Source organism: Alosa pseudoharengus, unplaced genomic scaffold, assembly GCF_046254945.1.
Source record: "Alosa pseudoharengus isolate Yale_2024_CS ecotype anadromous, Long Island Sound unplaced genomic scaffold, YU_APseudo_1.1 YU_APseudo_1.1_scf_14, whole genome shotgun sequence".
Taxonomy (NCBI): domain Eukaryota; kingdom Metazoa; phylum Chordata; class Actinopteri; order Clupeiformes; family Clupeidae; genus Alosa; species Alosa pseudoharengus.
This window is the reverse complement of record NW_027468609.1, coordinates 18,981,270-18,999,076: the sequence shown is the minus strand read 5'-3', so window position 1 is coordinate 18,999,076 and position 17,807 is coordinate 18,981,270. Positions and strand designations below refer to the sequence as shown.

The following is a 17,807-nucleotide window of genomic DNA, read 5'->3' as shown; positions in this document are numbered from 1 at the left end:
GTGTGTGTGTGTGTGTGTGTGTGTGTGTGTGTGTGTGTGTGTGTGTGCGTGCGTGCACTCACTGTGCCAGGTGTCCAGACAGCACATCCTTACACACGGGCTGCTCAGCAAGCGTCAGCCAGAACTCACAGGCTTCCAAAGCCACGTTCTCATCCTGGTCCTGCGTACGCTGCAGCATGTACTAACACACAGGAAGAGAACAGCATTATGGGAAACAGAGTCTCTACAACGGCCTTTAAAAATGTGCAGTCTTAACACACAACATGAGATTCCTGTCTTTGTATTCCTTTATTCCTTGTCTCCAGCAGGGGGCGTCCTGTGTGTGTGTGTGTCATGAGCTCCTCAGCCAGCAGACACCACAAGCCCCAGACACCACAGACATCATGGCCACTCATTTGAATCCACCGCATGCACTACAAGAGGCTAACGTGCTGCAGAAACTTTAGGGTAATACCACTGACTATATAAAAAACGGGTAATACCAAGAACAGGCGGTAATACCAATATTTGCTCATGCTGGTAGGTAAGGGATAATGTATAGAACGCCGGTCATTATTGGGAAAATAAGTCCCGACAGGGCGAACCGGACCCCGACGCGCCAGCGGTCTTGTTTCGCCTTGAAGGGACTTATTTTCCCATAATAACCGGTGTTCTATACATTATCCCGCTTATTATACGGCTACTTGCCAAAATGAAAAAATAAACTCCACGATAGGCTATGTGTCTTTACACTTATTTGTTACCGTTTCATCGTGGCTTTTGCTGAGAAACATAGTTCGCAACACACGCTGAACTTGAATCAAACATTCTTTAGAACATAGCTGATCAACCGTCTGCTTTCACTTTTGAATGAAGTTCCAATGCAAGAAGTGACCGGAATACTTGCGGAGTGATGATCAGCAGCACAAAACCTGTTGCCATTGACAGCAGTAATTATATGTTTGCAGCGGTAATTACATGAATTTATTTTACCGTAGAACGTTGGGAAATCCCATTCAAGTCAATGGAGCGTTCTACTAGCATTGTGAAGAGCCATATAATAAGTGTTGATAATGATTACAGTTGTTGATGATTACAGTCCAGGTGTGTGTGGGGAGGGCGATATCAGTGTGTGGTGTGAGTTTGTGTGTAGGCATCATTGTGTACTGTGGGTTTGTGCCCAGATCCCTGTGCGTCTGTGTCTGTGTCTGTCTGTGTCTGTTGTGCATGTGTGTGTGCATGTGCATGTGCATGTGTGTGTGTGTGTGTGTGTCTTACCTGGATGATGTTGTGCATGTGGGGGAGCAGGCGGTCCATGCGCACCTCCAGCAGCATGACCAGAGCCCTGCACACGTTCTTCCGAACCTCGGGCTCCTCGTCCGTCGCCAGCGCAAACAGATTCTACAGGACACACACAACAAACACAGAGGGGAAGGTTAGGGTGTGTGTTTGTGTGTCTGTGTGTTTGTGTGTGTGTGTGCAAGTGTGTGTGTGAGTGTGAGTGTGTGTGTTTTTGTTTACCTCAATGAAGGGGTCGATGTGAAGCATCAGAGCCTGAGTGCGGCTGATGATGAACTGATTAACACAAGCGATGGCATGAGACCTGAGAGAGAGAGAGAGAGAGAGAGAGAGAGAGAGAGAGAGAGAGAGAGAGAGAGAGAGAGAGAGAGAGAGAGTGTGTGTGTGTGTGTGAGAAACGTTTTAAAAAGACTGCAGTTTCAGACTAAGCAACAAAGTAACAATCTAAGACCTTGTAACCAATACAGACACATAACAGGCATGGAAATTTGTGCGTGTGTGTGTGTGTGTGTGAGGGAGTACCTTATCTTGGGGCTGTTGTGCTTAAAGAACTGGAGGAACTTAGGGATCATGACGTTGAGTGGCCGGTCCAGCATGTCACTGTCCAGGATCTCGGCTGAGTCCTCGCAGATCTTCTGCAGCGCTCCAAACGCCCCCTGCAGGAGACAGGCGAGAATTACACGTTACACCCTGCATGGCAGCAACAGGCAGGTGCAAACCAATATTGGCTAACTCTCTTTTGTACCCAAAAAAAAAAAAAATACAAACAGTCTCAGTTCATTTCTTTTTCAAAATACAGTAGAGGGTCCATCAATTCTTGCCTATTTAATAACACATAAACTAAAACAAACTAAGAACACAGAGAGTAACAAAATGAATGATGATTCATTTTTTTAATAAGAGGCATTCACAGCAAGATCCAACATTAAACCCTAAACAGACAATGTAAAGAAACCTTTTCTAGAAAATACTGCAATCTAAGTGAGGGGTTCTTACCCCGAGGTCACCTCATAACAGACCACCCATTAAATGATTCCAGTAGTCTTTAAAATGTCTCGGACACAGCTGGGCCTTAATCCTATTTTCCTCCCTGGCTGTGACGGCGGGCAGAGGAATAAGATGGGTGATCGCTGCCCGCGGGGGGGGGGTGGGGTGGTCAGTCACTTAGTGGGATGACGGCACAGAGCGAGCCGCAGCGCGGCAGACTGAACCAGACAGTCGTGAGAGCAGAGACAGGAAATGGACCCCGACAGCAGCACGACGCAGAGTTAATTAACCAGTCAGTCAGTCAGACAGACAGTCGGGGAGTCAGTCAGTCAGCAAGCTTCTCTCCCAGCTCTGCCTCTCAGTTGGTCTCTGTTAGAGCAGCGCAGCGTGTTTCAGAGGAGCGTTGGGGATGAGGAAGGGACGAGAGAGCTCGACAAGCTACAGCAAGCAAACCCGATTAGCCCATTTCACAAGATGTCGTACACTGTGCAAAGCTACTTCCTCTAGAACAGCACAGTCCACTGTGTAAGGGCACTTCCACTAGAACAGCACAGTCCACAGGAAGGACAGGAACGGGCAGATGTTTTCACCCTGCCAATTAAGGAATCATTACCATCAACGATGCCGGACATCTGGACACTGTGAAATTGGGCTTTTTGACCGCATACATGATACATGTTCAATCAGAATAAGAACGGAATACACCACCCCTTTCATTCAGATTAAAATCAGCAATTTTATTCCAATCGAATGTGTCATTTTTATTCCGGTCGAGACATTATTCCGATATAAATCGGATTAAAAGTGTCCATATAAACCCACTATGTGGCTGGCGTGAGTGGGAAGATGGGAGTTTTGTGAGTGAGTGAGTCGTTAATTCACATTTAATCCCTGCCAAAGCAAATAACCCCTTTAGCAGTGCTTTGATCACTGGAGTCCATAGCTAAATCACACCCTGGACACTTGGTAATGTGTCTGGGTCATCACCTGAGCTCTAGAAACACCAGTGTCCTTTTTTCACACACGACTGGGGCCAGCCCGCAGCTCTTTCTCTGGCTGCAGCACCGAGGATTAGCCATGTCCTAAGCGCTAAGAACCAGTAAATAGTGCTTAGCAACGGTCATGTGAGAAAACGTAAACAAAATTAAATTACATGAAAACATGTCATAACATCATTGATACAGCGTCCTTTCTATAGCGGTAATTCTCCAATTCTTCACACTCCAGAGACTGCAACACACTCCCACTCGACCCCCAAACACACTCCCGGCACGCCCCGACACACTCCATTTAACCCAGGCATTCTCACTACACTCTGCCAAAGCCTCAAGGCAACAGCACCAACAGGAGTGGGGAGGGGAGGCAAATCAAATCACTGCTACAGTATGTGTAACAGCACAGCCCCCCCCCCTCCCCTCCCCTACCAATCGCTGCTTTACTGCCCTGTAACCTCTGTCCATATAAACACAGAGCCATGTCAAGGCCTGACACCCCCCCACCACCACCACCACCAACCACCGCTGCCGTGGGGAGTGTTGTCGTGGCGGCCAGCCTAAATAGAACCATCAGCAGCGCTCTATAAATGTGCAGGCCTGACGCTGCACCTGCCACACTCTGCACAGGGCTTTTTATAGACCCACGGGTGGGGGGCGGGGGGGGGTCAATGTGTAGAATTTAACACAGGGTAGGAGATATGTAGACACACACACACGCACACACTCAAACACATACATATTTTTCCCAACACCTGGCTGGTGTTTATAGTCCAGTCATTTGGCATACAGGCAACGATATATGTATGAATTATGTGAAAAGTGTGTGTGTGCGTGTGCACGTGAAAGAAAGAAAGAAAGAAAGAAAGAAAGAAAGAAAGAAAGAAAGAAAAAAGAAAAGAAAGAAGAGAGAGAGAGAGAGAAAGAAAGAGAGAGGGTGTGTACATGTGTGCCAGTGTTTGTGGATGTCAGTTCCTTGAATATTCATACCAAGAATAGATGGACAGATGCACACACATCACACACACACACACACACACACCACACTGCACACTGCCCACTTTCTAAACCTAGTCACTCTCCATGCTGCAGCATGGTGCCGTTTTCAGCTTCTTAAAGCATCAGAAGAGAATAATCACAACAAAGGCCACTCAACTAAACAGCATAAAAAACACAAACACACACACACCATACACCACACACACACACACACACACACACTCAACTAAACTGCATAAATAAACACACACACCATACACCACACACACACACAACTAAACTGCATAAATAAACACACACACACACACACACACACACCATACACCACACACACACACACTCAACTAAAATGCATAATCACACACACACACACACACACACACACTCACTCACTCACTCAACTAGACCACTCAACGAAACTGCTTGGGTGGGTGCCAAGAAAACACTCCACTGTATGGATGACATCCACATGACTGGAATGCTACACAGTACACACACAATCACACACACGCACGCACGCACGCACGCACGCACGCACGCACGCACGCACCAGACAGACCTTTCCACAAGAGAAAGCAAATGTTCTTGGACAGGAATGTGCCAGATAGGTTAAGGTTAAATGTTATGCTCACAAAGTCAGGGAGTAAAGCTTGTGCTTTCTAGAGCATTCTACACCCTTGGAGTGAGACGGTTGGCTACATGATGGTGAAAAGCTGTGATTCACGCATCCAAATTTAGCTCTGTGTCAAAATGTGCGTGACTACATTTCTGTCCTGCTACTTGCAACATCTCCTGCAACTCCAGTAGTGTTTTATTGAAGTTCACACTGGGTGGACATTTCCATTCTTTACCCTATATGCAGGGCTGTATGTTAACTTTTTTTGCTTATAGCACTGGTGCTACAGAGGTTCATACTTCTGTAGCACAATCTACAAAATCTCTAGCATTAGTATAGCCTACTCTCTAGAAAATATTTTGAATAAGATGTCAGAGGTGCTAAACTGGTAAATTATTCATAGCACAGACTGATTCTTTTGTAGCATGTGCTACATATTTGTAGCACCGTACAGCCCTGCTATATGTGACACCTTCATCCACTTTTCAGCATCACTCCTGATCGAGCGTATTGTGATCGGGCCCGTCTGTTATTTGAGCAGACACACATATGCAGACGAAGTACTGGTCCGATTTATTTCCAATTATTATACGGCTCTTCACAATGCAAGTAGAATGCTCCATTGACTTGAATGGGATTTCCGAAAGTTCTATGTCAATGGCAACGGAGTTTGCGCTTGGAACTTCATTCAAAATTGAAAGCAGACGGTTGATCAGCTGTGTTCTAAAGAATGTTTGATTCAAGTTCAGCGTGTGTTGCGAACTATTTGTTTCTCAGCAAAAGCCACGACGAAACGGTAACAAATAAGTTTAAAGAGACATATCATGGAGTTCATTTTTTCGTTTTGGCAAGTAGCCGTATAATAAGCGGGATAATGTATAGAACGCCGGTCATTATGGTAAAATAAGCCCCTTCAGGGCGAAACAAGACCCCTCCGCTGGCGCGTCGGGGTCCGGTTCGCCCTGTCGGGACTTATTTTCTCCATAATGACCGGCGTTCTATACATTATCCCTTACTTGATGATCCGAATCAAGATAAGTATCCAGACACAGGACTTTTTTTTACTGACAAAATGATAGGGTGATGGCCTTGCTCTCATTCAAGTGTATTAACAGCTGGTGATACAGCAAACTGAAACCGAATAATATGAAACAATGAGGGATATTGAGTATTTCTAAGTTTTCCAATTGTATACTTATATATTGTATGTGTATTTGCACATGTACAGTAAACATCATATCCTGATTTCAGAACCTTGGATAAGCCCTTATCCTGGTTTTGAGAAATGTACACATATTCTTCTGGTTATGCTACATGTACATGCTACATGCTACGTGAAGTACTCCCTTACCCTGCAGTCAGTAAAGATACTAAATAGGCATACAATTTAAAAAGATGATGAAACAGAAGCTTAATAATACATAAGACATAAAATGTTAGTCAGTGGAGTTATTCCAGTTGATGATTCAAACAAAATAAACAAATATATGAGACACAAAAAATACTAACATGCATAACAATTCAAAAGCTGTGACACATGAAACACACTAAAGAGGTATGAATGAACGTTAGTCAGCAGAGCACAAGCCAAAGCGGTTACTCCAGAGGCACCCCCACACACACCCCCACAGCACTGAGCGGTGTCTGACCTACTGGGCAACCGCATTGACCAGGCTGCTGGTCCCCGGCCCAAGACTGACCTCATGCTCCACTGCAGAGCCACACACACACACACATACACACACACCACCAAGCTCCACTGCTCTACGCTAATTCTGGAAAGCCACACACACCACCAACAAGCTCCACTGATCTACGCTGATTCTGCAAAGCCACACACACACACACACACACACACACACACCACCAAGCTCCACTGCTCTACGCTAATTCTGGAAAGCCACACACACACACACACACACACACACACACACACACACACACACACACACACCACCAACAAGCTCCACTAAAAAGCCTGGAAAGCCACACACACACACACACACACACACACACACACACAGACCACCAACAAGCTCCACTGCTCTATGCTGATTCTGGAAAGCCACACACACACACACAGACACACACACAACCAACAAGCTCCACTGTTCTACGCTGATTCTGCAAAGCCACCCACACACACACACACACACACACACACACACACACACACACACACCCCAAAACCAGCAAGCTCCTTAGGAGTCAGAGCAAGTCCAGGCTTACAGTAGAAACGTGATATCTACTCAACGCTTTTAAGTCCCAAAAGGAGGTTAATCTGCCCGTTCTGATGTAACTTTACTGATGGACTGACAGATGCACCGTTCAGGGCTCTGGTTGCATCAAGCCTCTTGTTCAAGTTAGAGTCTCTTGTGAATTTGATACGTTTCCACGTTTCCAAGCGCCATAGTGTGTCTATTTAACGTATTGGACTGAGGGGTGTAACAGTTAGACATGGGTGTCCAACTACATTTTCCAACAGGTCGCAGCTAGACAGACAGACAGACAGACAGAGATATAGAAAGGGAGGGAAGTAGACAAGAGTGGAAAGAAGATCAAGACCCTTAGGCAAGTCAGTGTGTAAACGAGACAAAGTGTGAGTGAGTGTGTGTGTGTGTGTGTGTGTGTGTGTGTGTGTGTGTGTGTGTGTGTGTAATTCTGTCTTCTTGAGTGAGAATAAGAGCCTCTGAGAGTTGGATAAACCTTTACTCAACATTTCTGTAATCATAACTCTGAGGTTGCTCCAAATGACCCAAATCCCTCCCTGTGCAGTGTGTGTGTGTGTGTGTGTGTGTTCTCCATGAGACATACCACGTGCCTGCACACAAAGAGACACACTGTGCTAGCAGACGGTCAATCAGAGTGAGTGCGAGCATGCGTGAAGGCGTGCGTGTGTGTGTGTGTGTGTGTGTGTGTACTCCTGATTGTAATGTAATAGCACAACACTAAATATACCTCCTAAATAACTTCAAAGGTTTACCTCAGCGAGTGTGTGTGTGTGAGAGGGTGTGTGTGTGTGTGTGTATAGGCGCGTGTGTGCGTGTGTATATGGGCGCGTGTGTGTGTGTGTGTGTGTGCGTGTGTATATATGTGCGAGCGCATGTGTGTGTACATGTGCGTATGTGCGAGTTTGTGTGCGTGTGTGTGTGTATATGTGCGTGTGTGTGTGTGCGCGTGCGTGTGTGTATGTGTGTATATGTGTGTGTGTGTGTATATGTGCGAGTTTGTGTGCGTGTGCGTGTGTGTGTGTGTGTGTGTGTGTGTGTGCGTGTGTGTATATGTGTGCGTGCGTGTGTGTATGTGTGTGTGTGTGTATGTATATGTGCGTGTATGTGCATGTATGCATTTCTCTTTCATTTCCTGTGTGTGTGCGCGCAAGCATCTTAGTGGCTCTGTGTAATTATGCAATATCTGGGTAAATGTATAAGTGAGCCATTTCTCTATAAGCAGGCATCTGTGTGTGTAAATGTGTGTACATTTTGTTAATAACTTGCCATGTTATGTGTGTCTGTATACATGTGTTTAGGAAGTACTATGGAATTGTGTGTGTGCGGGCGTGTGTGTGCACACGTGTCTTGCCCATGTTCTTGAGTAGTTTTTGATCAAAGCCAACATCTGCACAGTTTCTCCCACAAGGAAAATATTTTATCCCCACAGTACACTTCCATCAATCATACTGCAACACACACACACACACACACACACACACACACACACACACACACACACACACACACACACACACACACACACACACACACACACACACACACACACACACACACACACACACACACACACACACACACACACACACACACACAAACACACACACAAACACGGTTGCTGGAAACCATCAAGCACAGAGGTGACTGCAAAGCAGCATGGGAGGGTCTGTGCTATTTTCGGAGCTTGTTGCAGGGGAGTGTTAACCACAATGCACCTCTGTCAAGCTCACGGAGGGAAATGTGTAGAGCTGTGCATAAGGGAATGCACACCTCGGGTAACACACATCTCAGTAACACGTCAGGTAACACACATCAGGTAACGCACACCTCGTGTAACGTACACCTCGGGTAACGCACACCTCGGGTAACGCACACCTCGGGTAACACACACCTCGGGTAACACACATCAGGTAACGCACACCTCGGGAAACACACATCAGGTAACGCACACTTCGGGTAATGCACATCTCGGGTAACACACATCAGGTAACGCACACCTCGGGTAACACACATCAGGTAACGCACACTTCGGGTAACGCACATCTCGGGTAACACACATCAGGTAACGCACACCTCAGGTAACGCACATCTTGAGTAACGCACACCTCGGGTAACACACATCAGGTAACGCACACCTCGAGTAGCGCATATCTTGGGTAATGCACACCTCGGGGTAACGCAGGTAACAACTGAGGGGTAACACGAGTCTTTAGGAGAGCATTTAGGTTACATCATATCACATTTGGCTAACGTTTTTTAGCCAAAACAACTTCCGACAAGGGAAACAATCAAGGTAGAAGGACAAGTTAGCGCAGCAGTAAGTGCTACATCCATACTGTCAGTGTCAGTTCTAGTCGGGTTGTAGGGGCATCCCTCTCTACCTTCAAAAAACTCCTGAAGACCCAGCTCTTCAGAGAGTATCTGCTCTTGCAGATACTCTCTGAAGAGCTGGGTCTTCAGGAGTTTTTTGAAGGTAGAGAGGGATGCCCCTGCTCTGGTAGGAACTGGTAGTGCGTTCCACCCACGGGGAACAACAGATGAGAAACGTTTGGATTGCCCTGAGAGTACAGGTGGCAGAGTCAGACGTCGTTCATCTGAGGAGCGCAATTATGGTCGGGAGGTAACACATGCCTGTATGATAATTGAGTGCAAACCTGGAGACTACTTTGTAGGCAAGTGTCAGTGATTTGAATATGATGCGGTCGGCTTTAGGTAACCAGTGTAGCTCGGTGAGCAGCGGATTAACATTTTGGGTTGGTTGAAGACCAGGCGCGCCGCCTCGTTCTGGATCAGCTGAAGGAGTTTCACTTTTGCAGGCTGGGAGACCTGTTAGGAAGGCTTTACAGTAATCAAGTCGTGAGATGACTATGGCCTGTACCAGGTATTGGGTAGCATATCGAGTCAGGTAAGGCCTGATTTTCCGTATGTTGTAAAGTGCGAAACAGCACGACCAGGCGACCGAGGCAACATGATCGGAAAAGGTTAGTTGGTTATTGAGCATGACTCCTAAATATCTTGCAACCCTGGTAGGTGCAACAGACAGGGAGTTCATTTTGATGTTGATGTGATGGTGTGTTGTAGGTTTGGCTGAGAGAACAAGCAGTTCAGTTTTTAAGAGGGGGAACAGACCTGACCAGACCTAGCAATTACTTTGTTGTAATCCAAAAGCAGACATAACGTTGCTGTTGGTTTATTTGATATAGTAGTTAGATTGATATGAGAGAAAAAGAAAAATCATAATCATGATTATCTTAGTCACTGTTGAAATCACGACTATCAAACACTAGCACCCATTGCCTATGGAAATGTCTCTTTCTTTTAAGTTCAATAAATGCAATATGTTTTTAACAGTGTTTCCAAATACATAATTGCAAAAAGGAACAGTGGATGTTGTTGTTGTTGTTGTTATCATACTTGAAATGGAAATGGAATTAAGAGCGTAGCAGGTTCTGTCCAGAGAGGGAGAAGACGCTTCCTAGTGTCATGGGCTCTGAGCAACAGACCAATAAATCATCAGCATTCAGCGCTAACTGATGAACATGTGACCTCGAAAAAGACAGGAAAACCTTGAAGTGCCACTTTGATCACTCAGCACATATATGTACCTGCACACACACATGTTCTTGCACACACACACTTGAAGGTTTAATTTACGTGTGTGTCACTCTGTGAGCAAGGCCAGTGGCCATAACTCAGTGTAATGAGACCACACTTCTCCCCCTTAGAGTTCATCTGAACGAACACACACACACACACACACACACACACACACACACACACACACACACACACACACACACACACACACACACACACACACACACACACACACACACACACACACACACACACACACACACACACACACACACACACACACACACACACACACACACACACACACACGTTATCATAAAAGACCACTAGTTTACGCAGATGGAAATCACCATCTGCATCCAAAAGATGCAGATCCAAAAGTGCCTTCCATAGCACACACACGCGCGCGCACGCGCGCACGCACGCACGCACGCACGCACACACGCACACACACGTGGGGGGCCCCCCCGTTTAGAGCACAATGCTGTGTTTAGTAAACAATGCAGTCTGGCCCAGCCGCTCACTGTGACGTTTGTAAAACAGTCGTTCCTATGTAAACAAATAGTCTTTTCTTAAACAAACTAAAGACTCCATGGCTGAGGATTCCCCTCACGCTTTATTCAGTTTTTGTTACTGCCTACAAGAAGTGTGTGTGTGTGTTATATATATATATATATATGTCTTACCTCGCATGTGTTGTAGTCCTCCGAATCTAAGAGCTGACAAAGTTTGGGCAGAAGCTCTGGCCAGTTCTGCAGTTCACCCTTTGAAGCAATGGTGGTGATCAGGATACCTAGAACGAGAGAGAGAGAGATGAGTATGAGAGTATGAGATGAGTGTTAAACGTGTGAGCATTTCTCCAGCTCCCTCTGGATGTGTGTGTGGCCCGGGTGTGTGTGTGTGTGTGTGTGTGTGTGTGTGTGTGTGAGAGAGAGAAAATATGTCTTTCTTATGCATGTCTATGTATCTCATGTCTTTCAGCATAGTGGAGTCTTCTGTGGACAGTCAGACCAATTCGATTATAATGCAGTCTTCACTGCACATTCAAAACACTCAGATCATGACGCAATCTTCCCTGCACATTCAAAACACTCAGATCATGACGCAATCTTCCCTGCACATTCAAAACACTTAGATCATAACCTGTGGGCTAGTGGGTTAGCGAGGTATGTTGCGCTCAAAGCCAGGGTATGCTGTGACACGAAAGTGGCTCTGTTTTAGCGTCGATGTATTACCATGGTGTCTTATGCTGCCAACCAACCTGGTCGGGAGCAGGTTATGTGCTAAGTTATAGCTCAAATAGTGTAAAACTACCGCCCACTGACCAATCAATTATCTTGAAAAACGAAGTTCTCATGTGTAGGATTCATAGGATAGGACAGGATAAGTCATATACATGCATCTTACAGGTGGAGCTCCACCTCTACAAAACATGTTGGATCTCGCAGGCGCTTCAACAGTGTTGTGCATGCAAATATGGCACTATGGACGTAGACACTAAAAATTACCATCTTGTGCGTCTCCACGTTTCACGATTGGCCAACATGATCCCAACATCGAGAACGCGCACAGATTTGAGCTGAAAGCCTAATTTAACAAATATATCACATAACTGCTATCATAGTATCACTTAACGTATACCCCTGAGTCAAGGCTTTGTGTAGCCTGTAGTGTAGCGTAGTCTAACATGCTTCGTAGTATACCCCGCGTAGTATACCCCACAGGGGTGTAGTGGAGGCTAAGCACAAGTAAACACAGTTTATCCACCTCTGAAATTTCAGAGAATATAGTTTATCCACCTCTTATTAGAGTTTATCCTCTCAGAGTTCACAATATACGTACACTCATCAAAACTCTAGGAACCATTTAATACCACTGGTATTGTTATAAACATTGGACAATAACCTCCACCATCATCAAACATATTTAATAAAAATCCGATACCGCATGGCGCAGTCCACCTTACCGTTATCACAGAATTCATAGTTTACCCACCTCTTATTTTACCACTGCACCCCTGATCATAACGCAATCTTCCCTGCACATTCAAAACACTCATATCATAACTCAATCTTCCCTGCACACTGAAAATAATGTATTGTGCACAAAAACAATTTCCCTATACAATGCAAACTCTGAGATCCTAATATGGTCTTACCTCCGCAGTGAAAACCCAGATCATAATTGTAGCTTTCTGTACAGTGAAAATGATCCCAGCACAATTTCCTTACACAATGCAAACTCTCAGATCATAATGAAGTCTTCCAGCGCAGTGAGAACTAACACATCAGGAGAGAACAGCTTTATTCCCCCTCAGAGTGAAACATTTATTGAATTAATTTTTTTATTTTAGGTCATTTATTTTCTCTTACAGCGTCTTGTGGGAATGGACACTAAATATTCAGGCCAAAATGCATATTGATCTCCTGGCAACCAGGCAAGTACGATAAACAGTGTATGAAAGCAACAAATGTAGTCAGCCTATGTAGTTTCAACTGGTGCGCAAATAGGACTCGTACATGGAACGACTGAAAAGGTGTTGCATTCAGATTGGAGGTAATGCCTTATTTACTTTTCAATGATGGTAGGAAATACAATGGACCAGAGCAAAAACAATGATTACGCAGGCTTGTCTAGTAAAACCTTTGAATGATCGCAAATGCTGAGAAAGAAAGAAAAAAACAAGATTCTTCAGAGACACTCTCTGCCCTAATTCTGAAATATCAGAATTATAATCTCCATGGCAACAGAGAATGATAGCAAGATTGCTTTTTCTCCTATCAAAAACCATAGCCTACATAATGAAAAATGTCCTGACCAAAGAACTACTGGGTAAATGACTAATAACTGTGCCACAGCCATATCACCACTACAGACACCATGGCACCAAACAGTCTAGCAGGCACTGCCCCAGGCTTCTGAAGCAGCACGTCCTTAAGGGGTCTGTTTGCCAAGCGACCGTTAATGACCACAGCTAGCAGCTCCTCCTGACTCACGGAGTGGGTGTGACGCCTGTCAGCCATATTGATTTTACCAATCTGCCTCCTGTCGATCTCATCTCCTCCTCTGGCCCTGACACTGTGATAAGCCGGCGATGAGGTCTTTAGGGAGGAACCCAAGGCCGGACAAAAGCAAATGTCAGAATCCCATGGCTTCTCAAGGTAATATGCACATGGACACAGAGCAACATGACCAACAACTGGCCGTGCTGAATCTACCACTTGACCATCCCTCCTCTAGAACTGTCTCGATTTTATGCGATTAGTACGTATTGCTGCACTAACATGTCCTTGTCCACCGTACCCAGGGGTTAAAGTGTGTGTGTGTGGGGGGGGGACACAGTTCAGCCACCTCAGATAAATGAATAATAAATATATTCTTTCATACCAACGATATAGTGCGATGATATTGTTAAAATAAATGGTGAGTTAATTTTTCATGTGTACAGAGGTGACCAAGAAGCTAGCAATTCTTGTCCAAAATTATTTGCTACACCACAATACTCAATATTGTCCAACGGTGAGTCACTTTTCCCCGTAGCACCGACACTGGATTTTAGGGTTCCCCCACCTGCCAATTCCCACTTTAACCACTACTGCACCTAAACTGTTGCTGTTTTTGTAAGTCGCTTTGGATAAAAGCGTCACCTAACGACTAAACGTAAATGTCACACAGCAGATCAGATCAGCACATTCACATTCAGCGGACCTGTGTAGACCCAAAAACTGGCTTAAACCGTTTAACAGGCTAAATTAGATTTGTTCTGGCGACTCTGCATTTGGAATGGCATTTAGCCCTGACCTAAAGCTGACCCCTATGCTGGAGACCTCATTTTCCTGATGTCTGAATGCTAGACTTAGCGATTCTTAATTAAATAAGAAAAGGGCAGACTTGGGGACTAGATCCATAGCTACTGACTCTGGAATGCGTCCACCTGGCTCTGATACGGCCCTAATGCGGCTATGATCGGGCCCCAATCTAGCCCTTATACGGACCCAATATGGGTCTGATCTGACGAGGTTCCAGACACACCCCTGTGTCCTCACTCACTCCTACCCCCTGGTCAGATGCATGCACATACATACTGTACACGTCCATCAGTATGCTGCAGTAAGGGCACTTAATGTGAAATGGGACCTGTTGACATAACTCAGAACCTGACAAGAAAAGCGGACGGATAGCATCAGGAGTCTCTGATGTCCTGTGTGTGTGTGTGTGTGTGTGTGTGTGTACTCACCCACAGTCGCCCGGATCAGGGGCGAGGAATCTCCGATATTCTGCAGGCACTCGTTCTTGATGAACTCAGACACGCCGTTGGGGAAATTCTGGTAGTGGGCTTTCACATTGTTTTTGAGGATGAGTCCACTTAGGGAGCGAGTGGGCTCGTCTAGGTGCAGGGAGAGAGCAGCAGACAGGAAGCAGGTTTAATATGGCTCACTCAGAGTGGCACAGAGTGGATCCAGCCTAGAGTATGGTCCGGTCTTGTGAGTGAAAAACTAATCTTCTCTCACTTGTCCATCCAACAGCTCTCTGTTTATGGATCTACTCCACAGACGTATGCCATCTCAGCTGCCACACACATACGCACGCATATGCGCACACACACACACACACACACACACACACACTCAAACACACACTCAAACACACAGCTCCTGACCTGCAACTCTGAGGGCAAAGGTCAGGATGTGCTTGATACTGTGACCTTAGGCTGACTGCGATGCCAGCAGCAAATCCCAAACTGCAGAAAATCCCCGACGGCATCCCTCATGGGCCCATCAAAGCCGTACAGACACCCAGGGCCCAAACAGGATGTCAACAGGGGCTGCTGGCCAATCCTTCACCACTGCCAATTTCGTCTCTTAACTAAATCAACAGTTAGCACGCCACATACTGTATATAAATACATAAGCTGAATCAAATGCCCCTCTACCAAGTGCTTTGCTTACTACCCGTGCTCTGTTCCCTGAAGTGCAATAGCCCTCCAAATTAACATTAAAAATGTTCGTTATAAAAGAGTGCAGAAACTAACGGGGGTTCACGTGGGAGGTGCTACTGACAAGCAGCAGCAAGCCAGCATGGCTCGATCCTACTCATTTCAGCAGCACGAGAGAAGTCTGCTCAACCGTCTGTCACTCTGGCAAGAGTTTGACAACCCGACTATCAGGGATTTAAAATTAGCGCGACCCATATTCTTCCAGAGATTTATCCTCTGTACATGCTGCCAAGAACATGTACTGTACGAGTGCCTGTGAAAACTGACAACCTATGATATGCTCCCAAACAGTGTCAGCACTGGCTTTCTGCATGTCTGACAGAAGAATTTACTGATCTTACCTTCTGATTTTAATTTTGTCAGGACAAATATCAGGTAGTTGTTGAAGTCTGGATACTGGTTGAGTTGCTCCAGTTTCTGTGGGGTGTCGTCAAGGAAAGATTATAGACCTACACAGTACATTAAGCATGCACACATATTTATGAAAGAGACTGGGTGTGTGATGGAGGTGTTGGTGGTAGGGATTTATTAGCACGTTTCTTTTATGTGACAGATAAGCTTACTGATTCCTATTTCTAAGGAGCTGTCGTTATAGAGAACCTAGTGATATCACTGTCATCAGCGACGTTGACAGGTTTATGTCCATGAAACATCAGACATGGCGCAGCAGTGGATTAAAATAATAAACAAAGGCTTAGGATAATCCCCGGCAAACAAAAGACAAAGATGTAAACCTACACATGACCTGTGTTACAGACATTGACTAGGTCTTTTGTCGATTCAAATCAAAATGGTGTTGTTTATTGTGGTAGACCGTAAACAAACAATCAATGACCGTCACGCTCGCAGAAGACAAGCGACAACCTCACTCATCGGTGGAAATGATGACAGTATGGGGAGATGTCCTTCAAAACAAAACATGTCCTTCTCACAAGTGAGACGTTTAGAGACAAAGGGGTGTGGGCAAGTTATGTTTCCTGACTGATACAGACATAATCGACAGACTAGGGCTATAACAATAGATCATGAATGACAAGGTAGGCTAAAGACAATTAAACCAATCGTATATTCATCGTTCTATTGTGCGGAGCAGCGGACTATATAGGAAACAATTAGCTCGCCTCCTATGCAACACATAGCCTAAGGAATGCGAATATGTCATTCCAATAAATATCATCAATTAACCAATTAACACTAGAGTCAAACTAGTCCAGCAGAAATACGTCGCTCAGCCTTTCATTTCTTTGTCATGAGATTTGGAATTAAGTGTAGTAGGCTACACAGACAATTAACACCCAATTCGTAATGCAAATGGTTGTACATCAGCCAACAACAATTCAGGTCCTAATAAAACATCCTTGTGGTCAAAATCCGAGGCATACCTTACCGAAAGGTTAAAGTAATTGGACGTGTCATCGTCGGCTGTTCATATAAACACCTAGAGCCGAGTCGCAAATATCAAAACTCGACTCGCCCTGCCACCAAGCAATTGACATGACACACATTCCTTCTTAGCCGACAGGGACAACCATGTCATCTTGTTGAGGAATACCAACGCAATCAGGTGAACAATAATGTAATGTTAGACAGGGAAAATGAAGGAATAAAATAGCATAAACACATGCCCTCTCCACCCAAGTGTACGGGTAGCTTGATCAGCTGTGTTAGCCCAAGGGCTAGCTCACGCAGCGCTTACCATTCACACTTCTATTGTGTTTGTCACACAGCTGACACAAAATCTGACTTCAGCACCAAGGATACTTGTTGGACGGATCTTTGCGTTGTGGTATCCGGAGACTGGGACTCTTTCAGAAGCTGAAGAATCTGTTGAAGTCCTTGCTCGTCTGGTTTCCAAGCGCACTCCATCTTAGCTAGCTCTGTCTCTGTCTCTCTCTGGGTTGCTGCAGTGGCAACAGACAGACAGACACGTTCTCGATTTAAGCCCATGTCCCGCTTTTAAGAAAACAGACGCATGCAATGACTGCAGAATGTCTCTTTAACAACACTGCTGTTGAACTTACCTTGACAGGTTCTTCCTTCTAAAATATTAAAGTCTGATATTCACATACATGGGCCTGACAGGAACATTCCGTTTTGCAATAAGAGCTTCA

At 45.3% G+C, this 17,807-nt stretch overlaps 1 protein-coding gene across 2 annotated transcripts in view; it reads right to left on the bottom strand.

Moving 5' to 3' along the window:
* Positions 1–17,807, bottom strand: part of tnpo1 (transportin 1) — a 30,989-nt gene extending 13,182 nt beyond the window's left edge. For both annotated transcript variants that reach the window (XM_076284053.1, XM_076284055.1), the window contains exons 1-9: positions 17,718–17,807; positions 17,458–17,597; positions 16,038–16,113; positions 14,938–15,087; positions 11,387–11,493; positions 1,801–1,934; positions 1,501–1,582; positions 1,258–1,380; positions 63–181 (exon numbers count right to left, since the gene is read on the bottom strand). In XM_076284053.1, coding sequence (XP_076140168.1) covers positions 63–181; positions 1,258–1,380; positions 1,501–1,582; positions 1,801–1,934; positions 11,387–11,493; positions 14,938–15,087; positions 16,038–16,113; positions 17,458–17,562 — 896 coding nt within the window. In that variant the 5' untranslated portion in view covers positions 17,563–17,597; positions 17,718–17,807. The remainder of the gene's footprint in view (positions 1–62; positions 182–1,257; positions 1,381–1,500; positions 1,583–1,800; positions 1,935–11,386; positions 11,494–14,937; positions 15,088–16,037; positions 16,114–17,457; positions 17,598–17,717) is intronic.